This window comes from Centropristis striata, chromosome 24, assembly GCF_030273125.1.
Source record: "Centropristis striata isolate RG_2023a ecotype Rhode Island chromosome 24, C.striata_1.0, whole genome shotgun sequence".
NCBI classification, from domain to species: domain Eukaryota; kingdom Metazoa; phylum Chordata; class Actinopteri; order Perciformes; family Serranidae; genus Centropristis; species Centropristis striata.
The window spans coordinates 15,809,675-15,822,803 of record NC_081540.1 but is presented as its reverse complement, the minus strand read 5'-3'; the positions used below and the strand labels follow the sequence as shown (position 1 = coordinate 15,822,803).

At 36.6% G+C, this 13,129-nt stretch overlaps 1 protein-coding gene across 1 annotated transcript in view; it reads left to right on the top strand.

Annotated features, from left to right (window-relative positions):
* LOC131963083 (CLIP-associating protein 1-like) overlaps positions 1-7,998 on the top strand; it is a 90,935-nt gene extending 82,937 nt beyond the window's left edge. Inside the window, exons 34-40 of the mRNA XM_059328219.1 lie at positions 82-319; positions 1,685-1,738; positions 2,418-2,620; positions 2,702-2,830; positions 3,694-3,900; positions 5,039-5,155; positions 6,782-7,998. Coding sequence (XP_059184202.1) covers positions 82-319; positions 1,685-1,738; positions 2,418-2,620; positions 2,702-2,830; positions 3,694-3,900; positions 5,039-5,155; positions 6,782-6,865 — 1,032 coding nt within the window. The 3' untranslated portion in view covers positions 6,866-7,998. The remainder of the gene's footprint in view (positions 1-81; positions 320-1,684; positions 1,739-2,417; positions 2,621-2,701; positions 2,831-3,693; positions 3,901-5,038; positions 5,156-6,781) is intronic.
* The last annotated feature ends 5,131 nt before the right edge of the window (positions 7,999-13,129 follow it).

The following is a 13,129-nucleotide window of genomic DNA, read 5'->3' as shown; positions in this document are numbered from 1 at the left end:
TTGTCCTGGTACTTATTACTCTGTGCAGATATTTTATGTTTTGATTTAGTGTTGTGCTGACAATGTTTTGTTGTTTTTCAGTCCGGAGTAGCTGCGTCCTCAGACTCAGACCCCCGGCTTGCTGGTGACGTGGTTGGGGGAGGACGTACGGCGCTGGACAACAAGACGTCGCTGCTGAACACTCCCTCGCCACGCTCCTTCTCCGGCCCGCGCTTCAGAGACTACAACCCGTACAACTACACGGACAGCATCAGCACGCTGGACAAGGCCGCCCTGAAGGAGGCGCTGTACGAGGACACAGTGGAGCAGCTGCGAGACGGTGAGTCCACAGGTCACACCTTATGGACTCAAATCAAATCAAATCAAAATGACTTTATTTATCCCCGAGGGTAAATTCAGTTAGTCTGGTAGAATCTCTGTTAGAATGAGACAGCCTGATGGCTGTAGGAGAGAAGGATCTTTTGTATCTCTCCGTCCTTCAACAGAGAGAGAGGAGCTGTCCACTGCTGTTTTTTTGGTCCATAAAGGTTTTGTGTAGCGAATGATCCGGGTATTTCAAGATGGCCTGGAACATCTCTGTGTGTGATGCTGCCTCCCCAGCAGACTGCAGCATAAAACAACACACTACCACCACAGACTGATAAAACATCTGCAGCATCTTATTACAAATGTCCAGAGATCTGAGCTTCAAGAAGAAAAAGAGGCGGCTCTGCCCCTATTTGTAGAGAGTGTCTGTGTTTAGGGACCAGTCCAACTTATTATCCAGGTATACACCCAGATACTGATAACTTGGCACCACCTCCATGTCCACCCCACAGGCCCACAGGTATTCACTGGCTGAAGGGGGGCTTGAACCTGAGGAAACCTATGATCATTTCCTTAGTCTTTGATAGTTCTTGTGAGTCCAGTCACTGAAGGCTTTTATCAGATCCCTATATTCAGATTCCTGTCCATTCCTGATACACGCCACAATAGCAGTGTCGTCCGAGTACTTCTGGATGTGGCAGGACTCAGAGTTGTATTTGAAGTCCCCTGTGTACAGTGTGAACAGGAATGGAGCCAGAACAGTGCCTTGTGGAGCCCCTCTGCTGCTCATTAATGTCCCAGAAACACAGTTCCCCAACCTGACATACTGTGGTCTTCCTGTGGTCTTCCAGGAAATAAGGATATAAGAATGCCATAAAAAAAGTTTACTATTAAAGAATAAGGAAAAAAGAAATTTTAAATTGGACATAACAAAGAATTAAAAATTAAATTTTTAAAAATGTTTATGAAAGGAATTAGTCTATAAATAAATGGGGGAAAAAGTGGAAATATGAAAACAAATCAAACAAAAAAATTATAAGCATTTTCATATTAATTTATTTTTTATTTAGTTCTGCATGTATTATTTATATTCATTATTTGCATATAAATTACTCTATTTAAAGTAAAAACATTTTTTTATATTAAAGACTTTTACTTATTCCTTTATATCTTGGTATTTGACTTATATTTCCACTTTTTTTTAATTCTTCATATTTACTGATTTTTTTATTTGTTCCTCTCTATTTTTCCACCTTTATTTTCTTTTATAGATTTTTTTAAAGGCTTTCCTATGACTCCATAACACCTTAGCTGAATTTTTTTTTATGGTTTTTAGTTTTTCGCATTATGTCTTTAAACCAAAATGTTTGCTTTTCAGGCAGCAGACAAGAATGTGGCGAAAACAAGATCATGAACCCAAAAAGCTTCCCAGGTAAAGGCATTAATGAGTCATTTCTGCAAAATCCTCTGTCTGTTTTAGAGAAAAACTATTGACATCCCCTCTGGAGCCAGAGGGGATGTTAACCCCTTAGGGTCCAGTCTGCAAATTGCTAATAGGCTAACAGTTAGCTCTGTAGCAGTACAGTGTGTATGTGTTGCTGCTTCAGGAGGTGTTCACTTAGTGATCTCTGTTTGTTTACAACAAGGACAAGGACACTTTGTGCACAGTTAGTGATGCTGGTTAATTCACGATCACTGTGTTTATGACCAGAAGACCCGTGCATAATTAGCCATGTTGCTTTGTTTATGATCAGCTGCTGATGTTGTGCACAGTTAGCGACAGCGGCCACAGTTGCGTCTCCCGTGTTTAATCTGTTGCAACAATTGAAAACCATACGTATCGCAACTGTCGCTTAGCGAATACGTGACGATGGAAAACCATACATCACCTCCAGAGTCTCTTAAATCCCTCTGGGGGCCTTTTTGTAATGGAGACATGCAGAGTAAGTGGAAATTTGAGAGGGCGTGGCCTGAGACTTTCTCAGTGGCCACTCGTCCCCCGAAAGGAAACACGGCTTTAGACTGAATGGAAACTTTGAACGGGTAAAGAAATGAAAAAATAAACAACTCGCACACAATCTGAATCCACACTGTTGACCCTCCTCTTGCAGCAAGCCCCGCCGAGCAGCTGCAGCTGGTCGGGGAGCTGCTGAAGGAGCTCTCCCAAAGCCAGGGAGGGGAGCGGGGCCCCGAGGAGCGCCGGGGGACTCTGCTGGAGCTGCTGAAGGTGGCCCGGGAGGACAGCCTGGTGGTGTGGGAGGAACACTTCAAGACCATGCTGCTGCTGCTGCTGGAGACGCTGGGAGACAAAGACGTAAGGCCTGACACCTGTCTTCTTCCTCTGTAAACTTCTGTGTGACTGTAAGTGGTTTCACGCTGACCGTTCCTCCCTCAGCACACGATCCGAGCGCTGGCTCTGCGAGTCCTGAAGGAGATCCTGAGGAACCAGCCGGCTCGCTTCAAGAACTACGCTGAGCTCACCATCATGAAGACGCTGGAGGCTCACAAAGACTCGCACAAGGAGGTGAGGAGGATTTATAAAAAATCTAAGGAATAACATAAGACAATACAACAACTATAAGCATTTTCATAAATTGCTTTTAAATTTAAAATTTGAATTTTATTTTCGTCATTTATTTCTTTCAAATTTTGTTTTGATATAATGTTTATTTTTATATCTTTTATTTTATTTATTATCATTTACCTTTTTTAAATTTTAAATTAAAATTTTATTTTTTGTCATTTATTTCTTTCAAATTTCATTTTTGATATGTTTATTTTTTATAACTTTTATTTTATTTATTACCATTTACCTTTGTTCACTTTTTTAAATATTGTATTGCTTCTCCAATTTTTTTTTTGCTTTTATGAAAATAAGTAAGAAAAAATAAGTATCTTGAAAAAATATATTAATATATATGCATAAATAAATAAAAATATATTTTTAAAATATATATATAAATGTATTTATTCCCTATGAAGTAGTTGATCTGTTTCTTTATATATTTTTGATTATTTTTGTTTATTTATTTTTAGCTCTTCTTCTACTTATCTCTTCTTTCTCTATTGTTTTTGCTTTTCCCCATTTCTTTTTTGCTTTTATAAAATAAATTAGTAAAATAAAAAAAACAGAGTAATTCATATGCAAAAATAAATAAATATGTATGAATTAGTTTATTACATATAAATACTCTATTTGTTTCTGTATATATGTTTTGTATTTATTTATTTTTAGGTCTTTACTTTGTCTTCCCTGTTGCTTTAACAAAACAAGAGAACAAAAAACAAAACTGAAAATACTTGTATTTTATGTGTCAGTATTTACAGTTTTTTAAGGCATGTGGGATTTAGAATCACGATCTCTTCTCCCCCTTGTGGTGGCTGCAGGTAGTGCGTGCAGCCGAGGAGGCGGCCTCCACGCTGGCGGCCTCCATCCACCCGGAGCAGTGCATTAAGGTGCTGTGTCCCATCGTGCAGACGGCAGACTACCCCATCAACCTGGCCGCCATTAAGATGCAGACGAGGGCCATCGAGCGCATCACCAAGGAGCCGCTGCACCAGCTGCTGTCTGACATCATCCCTGGACTCCTGCAGGTGAGACGCCGTGTGGACACACATAGACTGTTTATGAATAATGGACATCACCCATTGGTTTGTGGCCCGTTGGAAGCATCGAGTTCAGCGTCACATTCGTCGCCATCTTGTGTCGTCATCTTGTTTCTGATACGGGGAGCAGACCATATCTGGACTGTGGAGGAGGAGAGGGATCTGATCACTGACTACAGCCTCTCTACACCTCAACCTGACTGAGAGAAGCTGCTGCTAATTCATGTTAGCATTAACTGGAGCATTAACTGGGATGTTAGTTTTGGCTAGCAAAAAACAAAAACAAAATGTTTGTTACTGACCTCAGAAAACTGAGCAGTGACTCCTTGGAGTGTCTGTTAGTCCAACCAAACGCTGAACAAGACATTTTTACTGAACAAAACGTTCAAATAAACTGTCATTAAGTGAAAATACAGTGAAAGGGTCAAAGTTATGAGACCAAACCGCTAAACGTCCTCTTTTCTATCCATATAACGTTATATATAACTTTATTGACACGTTGCCATGGATACGAATTGTTCTGCTTCTCTCCTGATGACGGCTCGCCTTGTTAGTGACCTGTCAATCAAAGGTAGCCACGCCCCAAATCATACCATTCTTTATCTTCTATTTTCTTCTAAATGGGGCCATTATTAGAACAATTAGCATCAAATTGTCTTGATGATGATTTTTTTTTTACTAGTGATTGAGACCATAGTGTTGTCCTAAAAAAAATTCTGAGGTAATAAATCAAGTGAGAAGTTTTCAAATTTTGTATTGAAATGAATAGACAGATTTTTTTTGCAGCCAAACTTAGGTAGAATGCAGCTTAAGGCACTTCCTGGTTTGCCTCCTTGCTCAGACCAGGAGTTTGCCACCTGGTTTCTAGCTTGGAAATGTCACATTTGAACTTCATTTCCCAGGTTTACTGGCGTGCAGAAGCACAGCTGTTCTCCATTAAGTGTCCTAAGGGACGAACAATGAATGTTTCGCGACTAAATCCTCGTTTTCTTCGATAAATATGGCACCATATATCCTGGAATCAAAGGTAATTTGTGAATGCAGTTTAAGGCACTTCCTGGTTTGCCTTCTTGCTCAGACCCGGAGGTTGCCGCCTGGTTTGACGCAGCACCATCTTCTGTTTCAGGGCTACGACAACACAGAGAGCAGTGTGAGGAAGGCCAGCGTCTTCTGCCTGGTGGCCATCTACTCTGTCATTGGAGAGGAGCTGAAGCCATACCTGGCTCAGCTGACCGGCAGCAAGGTACAGTCTGGATTTTTTATCTGTGACCTGCTCAGAAACATCCTTCAAGTGGTTTTAACAGCAGCTGAAGTCAGTTTATTTGTGGTCAAACATTCATCCATTCGTTAATCCTCTGACTGTTTGCGACTTTAAAGGACTGTTGGTAAGCCAGGCTGCACTGAGAATCCATTTCACCACATCTATAGCTAGTTAAATGTCTCATATAGAATATTTATAAAATCCTTATAAATGTCCTGCAGCTATGTGGAATCAGCAAGGCTAAGTCTGAAAAACTCAATGTCTTTTGTCCGGAATAACACAGTTATAATGACATACAACCAAAAAAAGGTTGAATTTCTCTAATAAATATTTCTTTTTAAATGGGAATAAAATAGAATCTATACATAAACTTTTCCAAGTGTCACAATTGTTGGGGGGAAAAAACTTTCCTCCACATATACTACATATTGAACTATTTCCATATTTCCAGCCTCTCCTGTCCTCTCCTCTCTGCTCTGTGTAAACAAATTTTCAGTGAATATTTGTCAGGTGACCATTGGTTACCGTGTGGTTAGTGCAAATGTTTATTTTTGGACAGGTTTTAAATGACACAGAGAATAAAGTGATTTTGAAAGAAATTTCACAATTTTAAGCATCGTTTTGGTTACAGAAACATAATGGTTACGATGTTCTATTCAAGGACTGTCTGAAAGTTCAATTTCTGGTGATAATGCCTGTTTTTATAGTTGAAAAAAATTGTGATTTTTTTTTGGCAATCCTTAAAAACAACAACATACTTTTCAAACTTGTTTATTTTATTTCTATTTTTAAAAACAAATGTTTTCCTTTTTTATGATTTATGACATTATAACTGTGTTATTCTGCAAAAAATACATGTTTGAGTTGTTCCCACTTCTATCCATGATTGTGATGTTTCCATAGAGCTGTAGGACTTATAGATTTTATATGTTGCAGTGAAAAACGATGCCACAGTGAGTAAAATGGTTTAAAAAAAAAGAGCTGCTGGTTGGGGTTCAGAAAGCTTCATCATAGTTTGAGTTTGACTCGCCCTCTAACCCTCCTGCTCAGTCAGAGTCAGATTTTCCATTATTGTAATTGCACGGAGTAACAAGTACTAGGACAGGGGTCGACAAGCTTTACTAAAAAAAGGGAAATTTTCGGACAAAAAAAGAGAAATAATGCAAGTGCAAATGAGGCTAGACCCCATAATAAATATCTCAGGAGATGTGGAATCGAAAGCTTGTCGAGCTAGAGAAACTCAAAACTAGACTTGAAGTTCGAGAAATGTAGATGTTAAGGTGCAGGGCTGTAGAAGCTTTAATATTGTTTTTAGGGAAAACAGAAATAACTGTTCATGTCGTATGATTTTGTTGTCACAGCCACAGGGAGCCACTGCAGATGGCCTAAAGAGCCACATGTGACTCCGTAGACTCAGGTTGCCTACCCCTGTCCTCGGGCAATAAAATTAGCCATCAACCCGTCCAAACGTACACTTAAAACACACATACAATATTACAGAGATGGACAGGACAGGGAGACAGAGATGGAAGAAAAGAAATACAGCATAACTTGAGGAGAGGAAAGGAGGAAAAAACAATGAAAAAAACCTGCTGTTTCCTCCTGCAGATGAAGCTGCTCAACCTGTACATCAAGAGGGCCCAGACCTCCACCAGCAACAGCAGCAGTTCCTCCGACATCTCCTCCTACTAACCATTCGCCTCCGTCGCCTGCGTAACACCTTCCATTCCATCCGCCGACACAAACAGGATCATGATTATCTTCCCTTTTCATTCCTTCAGCCACTGACGTGGTCTTTGGGACCATCTTACTGTAAAGGTGGCAGCTCTGATCCAGAACCAGGACCATCTCCTTCCTCCCCCTCACACTAAAGCTTGTCATGAGCCTTAAAACTTTCTGTCCCTGCGCTGCGCGGTGGAACCATGGTGATCTTAGAAGCGTTTGTCTCCTCCTGAAATATATTTCAGACCGTCTCCTCACACTTATAAGAGCTGAAACCTGTGGCTATCAGTATTTTTATTCATTTTAGTACCTTTAATCCACTTCTCTAAACTCTTTCTTTTGCTTTGACACATCAAACCTTATTGTATATTGAATGTAAAGAGCTTTGAATGGATCCTCCTTCCTGAACTACTGCCTCATTGAAACCCGCTGGATCAATCTTAAAGACGTTTGGGATGTTTTTTTATTTAATCTGAACGAAGAAAGTGTTCCAGAAAGTGGCACTGTGGTCTTTAAAAGGCTGAACTCCAGGGTCCATGTGGAGATTAATACGTCAGAGATAATTAGCTTTCATTCAGAAGAACAGAAGAAGTCTAATTCCAAAAAACACTGAGTGTGATCATTCATTAATCCTTTTTCACAGATATTTAAATCAAAAACAGACATATTTAATGTTAAACTAATAAGGTGTACTGTAAATATACACAAATCCTGAATATTATGCAGCAAAATGTTTCAAAAAAGTTGTTACAGGTGAATGTTTACCTCTGACACGGGCACTAACACACCCCTATACGTCACAGGTGCCCCATACATCACAGGTGTGGCACTAACACACCCCCATATGCCACAGGTGTAGCACTAACACACCCCCATACATCATAGGTGTGACAGTTACCCACAATGCCACGGGCACTAACACACCCCCATACATTCACAGGCGAGCCGGGCCTCCCAGTACCTGACTTTGTCTCCTAGTCACTGACTTTGTCTCCTAGTCCCTAACTTTGTCTCCTTGTCCCTGACTTTGTCTCCTAGTCCCTTTTTTGTTTCTCCTAGTCCCTGATTTATCTCCTAGTCCCTTTTTGTTTCTCCTAGTCCCTGACTTGTCTCCTAGTCCTTGACTTGTCTCCTAGTCCCTTTTTGTTTCTCCTAGTCCCTGACTTGTCTTCTAGTCCCTGACTTGTCTCCTAGTCCCTTTTTTGTTTCTCCTAGTCCCTGACTTGTCTTCTAGTCCCTGACTTGTCTCCTAGTCCCTTTTTTGTGTCTCCTAGTCCCTGACTTGTCTCCTAGTCCCTTTTTGTTTCTCCTAGTCCCTGACTTGTCTCCTAGTCCTTGACTTGTCTCCTAGTCCCTTTTTGTTTCTCCTAGTCCCTGACTTGTCTCCTAGTCCTTGATTTGTCTCCAAATCCCTTTTTGTTTCTCTGTCCCAACTTTTTTGGAATGTGTTGCTGCAATACATTCAGAATGAATTTATATTTACAATAAACAATGAGGTTTCAACATTAATTATATGAAATAGAATATATGTGAGAAAATAGACTGATCACATTGAGTTGCATCTGTGTTTCACACACAGAATGATGGTTGTCGTGGTTTTTAAAAGATGTGAACTGCAGGTTCATATTAGTTTACATTAAAGAATCATTTGGCGGGCCAAAGATTTTATTTTGGGCCCAAACACCAGCAGAAGATATCAACAAATCATTTACTGGCTTGAAGAAATGAAGGACTTTATTTTTTTTCTGTGTGACACTTATTAGTTAAATTCTCATTTGAAATATATAATAGGTATAAAAAAAGAAAGAAAATTTAAAAATATCATTTTTTCTTCTTCTTTTTCTCTTTAGTTATCAGAAACAAAAATGTCCATTGCAGCAATATTTAAATGAAATTAAAGCACAAGAAGCTTAAGATACAACAAGTTCTAAATACTAAAGTAAGATAAAAGTCAAAACATGAACCAAAATAAATAATAAATATAGTAAATAAATACATTCATAAGGAACCAAAAAACCACTTAAATGAACTAAATGCAAAGAAAGAGAAAGCTGTCAGAAATACACTGTTCACTTCCACACTATAAATATTATTGAGTATTGTTAAGGTAATTATAATATATTTAATAAAATATAAAAATGATCATCTAATTCTGTTCATGTAGAAATTACATTTATTTGTGATTATGCTTCATAAAAGCATGTTTCTTTATTATGTATGCCACAAATAGAAACCTCAATTATTATTATAATATAATTATTACAATTAAATTGCAAATATTTGTCAGAAAAATGACAATTACCAGTTTCACCCTGATATTTATTTTTCTATTAATGCATTCAATTGGAAATTATAAAATGTTTTTTTTTTTTTTTCATCTTACAGTGGGACCAAACACATTTATGCAAAATAATTAAAATATGATCTTTTAAAGATGCTTCAATGTGCAGAAAAGTATTTATAGAATTAATGTAATTAAAAGAAAACAGTTGGACAGAATGGTTAATTTACATTTATTTAATTAATATTGATTGATTTAAATGGAAATTAAACTGATAAGTGTTCCATGGACATCTATAGATATATATGAATTTTTACAATCATGCGGTGGATTTTTAATCAATTTTTAGGACTGAGAGTTGAGAATAACAATCTAATTATTTTGAAGAAATTGATAAGCGCAGTGAAAGTTACTGTCTTACAGGCTGTTAGGTCAACACTGCTGTGATTTGTTGAGTTTCATTCCAAAATACTGTAAAATACATATTTATGTTGAATATTACAGTTAAAAAAAACGTAATCTGAAGGTCAAAATCAAGCATCAGTTTAACTGTTTACAGTGTGTTCGTGTTTTTTGGGGAATGTACGTCACTTGGACCTTTAAAATGTGAAATCTGACAGAGAATCTGACAATCTGAACGATTGGATGAACTGACGACGCGATAAAAGTGCAGAAAAACAAGAGAAAGTTTGATCTTCGGACATTAGCAATAAACTGAGAAATCCAGCGTGGATTATTTAACGTCTAAGCACTGTAAATCTCCGTTAATGTGTTCTTTCTCTCAGACGTTTTTTTAAAGTGCACCTATAATGAAATGTTACTGCTGCTTATTATTATTATAACACTAACAAACGCGCCTAATAACTCCAGTGTGTGTGTGTGTGTGTGTGCGTGTGCGTGTGTGTGTGTGCGTGCGAGACTTACTGACTGAACACTGAAAATCTTTAAAAATACTCCGACTTGTTCAATTTTTCTCGTGCTAAACTCGAGTCATATTAAAGGAACAGTTTGGGAATTAAGCTAGAAAGTCATAATATTGATGCTACTCTAGTCTATTAGCTTAGCTTAGCATTAAAGGCCTGGTTCTATTTTATTTGATGAATCACATCCGGGTAGTTGAGGCAGAGCAATCAAGCGTAGAAAACGGAGGTGCTGATTGGCCGAAGAGGCGCTATGGCAACCAGGTGGCAACAAATGTTACAAAACAAAACAGAGGTGCTGATAGGCCGAAGAGGCGCTATGGCAACCAGGTGGCAACAAATGTTACAAAAGAAAACGAAGGTGCTGATTGGCCGAAGAGGCGCTCTGTGTATCTGTGCTCGATTGCTCTGCCTCAACTACCCGGATGTTCGTCACAGAAAAATGAAATTTAATTTTGCGAACTGAATTTGAATTGTGAGAACTGAATGTTTATTTCTAAACTAATAAAATCAATTTCAATTTATAATTCAGATTCAGTTTTTCAATGCAATGATTCAAATTGAACAATACAAATTCAAATTCAGTTTTTAATGCAATTATTCGAGTTAAGCAATTCAAATTTGAATATAAATAATTAAAATTCAGTTTCTGGAGGCACATATTTCAGCCCATAAGTTGCTCTCCCGCTGCATCAATCTGTTTTTTTTTTGCATTCAAGTGTCAAGTGTTACGGATGAAACAAAGCAGGCTAGCTGTTCAACCTTTATGCTAAGCTAAGCTAATCAGCTGGTGGCTTCATGTACAAAAATGAGACAAGTATCAATCTAAATACCTACAAAATAATGAAGAGACATATTAAAATGTGTTTTGAACACAGCAGAAAGTGAAGGATGGCGTTCCTGAAGATTTCCAGCCTTATTTTATCTCGGACTGTTAAATGTACTGTACCAGTGCCCGTTGTCACATTTCTCAGTGAGAGAATTTGGCAACAAAACAATGAGCTTTTAACTCTGGACTGAATGTTAGTCGTCCAGCATGGCGTCCAGTGATCCAGTGTTAATCCAAGTCATTTCCCTTTACTCTTTTTACAGTGGGATTTAAAAACTGTGGAGGACGGAAGCTGCCAAAATCCCAAATAAATAAATTAGGTAATGAATAAATTAATAGTCCATTAAATGTACCAAACATAGTATTCCAAATAAATGCAGGCATTAATTAAATTAATAAAATTAGACATTGATGGCGATATCTTTTTTTATTTTGTTATCTGTTTAATAACCTTTGTATTCATTCAATTTCATATTTAAATTTAAAAAAAAAATGTAAAAAAAAATACAATGGAAATATGAATAAATAAATCACTTCTTTAATACATTAATATGCCATTAAATGAACCAAACATAGTATTTAAAATGAATGCAGCCATTCATTAATTATTTTTAAAAAGTGACATAATTTGATATTTCTCTTTTTATTTGCCTCTTTATTTATTTACCTTTATATTATTATATTCTCATATTTATTCAATTTCATATTTTTAAAAAAGAAATCAATAAATAAAATGGATCAGTAAATGACTTGATTAATAAATCAAAATTCAATGAAATGTTACAAACACAGTATTTAAAATAAATACAGCCACTTATTAATTAATACATTGTGATATAAATTGCCTCTTTATTTATTTACCTTTGTATTTATTTATTATTTAAGTTCCTGTTTAAAAACAAAATAAATCCATAAAAACAGATAAATAAGTAGAGACAATAAGCGAGAGAAATATCATTTATTTATCAAGTAATTAATTCCTATATTTATTTTTAATATAATATCTGCTACATTTAATGGCATATTGATTTATAAATCAAGTCGTTGATTTGATTATTTATTTACTTTTTGTATTTTGCCAGCTTCCTTCCTTGTTCTAAACTCCATCCGATGGGTTTCTCCACAGGAATCTGCGTCAAATGTAATAAATTTGACAAAAATCAAAAGCTCCGGCTGTAAAATCTCCGTGTGATTTCCTGCTTGTGTGCCTTTGGCCGCTCCACCACTAACTCACCTACTAACACACACTGCTCCTCACACTGATGAAAGACATGCAGTGCTGTAAATACGCTTGTGGTGAAACGGAGATATTCTCCATCGACACCACTCACAATGCATGGCTCCTGTTTGTTTTTAGTTGATTAGTTTTATTTCATGCTACCCACAATATTTATGTTTTATTTCCCTGTGTATGACTGTATATATTTACATGTTTGGTTCTCTTCCACCTGTGATAGACTTTGCAGAACTTGAAATAAACTATCAGACTTCTATTCTCCTGTCTTTGTCCTTCTTTATGACAATAAAACACTATTTGTTTTTCTTGTCCTCTATCATTTATTAGTCACGCTTTTTGATATTCTTATGAAATAAGTTATTTAGATATCAATGCACATTTGCATATTTTCTTGCTTTTGTAAAGAATGTCTAATATGTTGAGCTAAAAAAAGTAACTAATCAACAACTTTTTATCATGACTTTGACTTTTTTCTTCTAATTTTGACCTTTTTTTCATGATTTCAACTTTTTTTTGTCATTTTGACTTTTTTCTCGTAACATCAACTTTTTTCTTTTCATTTTGACATTTTTTGTGACTTCAACTTTTTTCCGATTATTTTTTCAATTTTTCTCGTGATTTCAACTTTTTTCTTCTCATTTTGACTTTTCTCGTGACTTCAACTTTCTTTTCATTATTTTGACTATCTTCTCGTTATTTTGACTTTTTCTCGGATTTCAACTTTTTTTGTCATTTTTACTTTTTTCTCGTGACTTCAACTTTTTTCTTCCCATTTGACTTTTTTCTCATGACTCAAACTTTTTTGTCATTATTTTGACTATTTTCTCGTTATTTTGACTTTTTATCGTGACTTTGACTTTTTTCTTCTAATTTTGACCCTTTTTCACGATTGTGACTTTTTTTTTGTCATTTTGATAATTAAGAAATTGGTTACAAATTCAACAGATTTGTCACAATGAGTAAAATA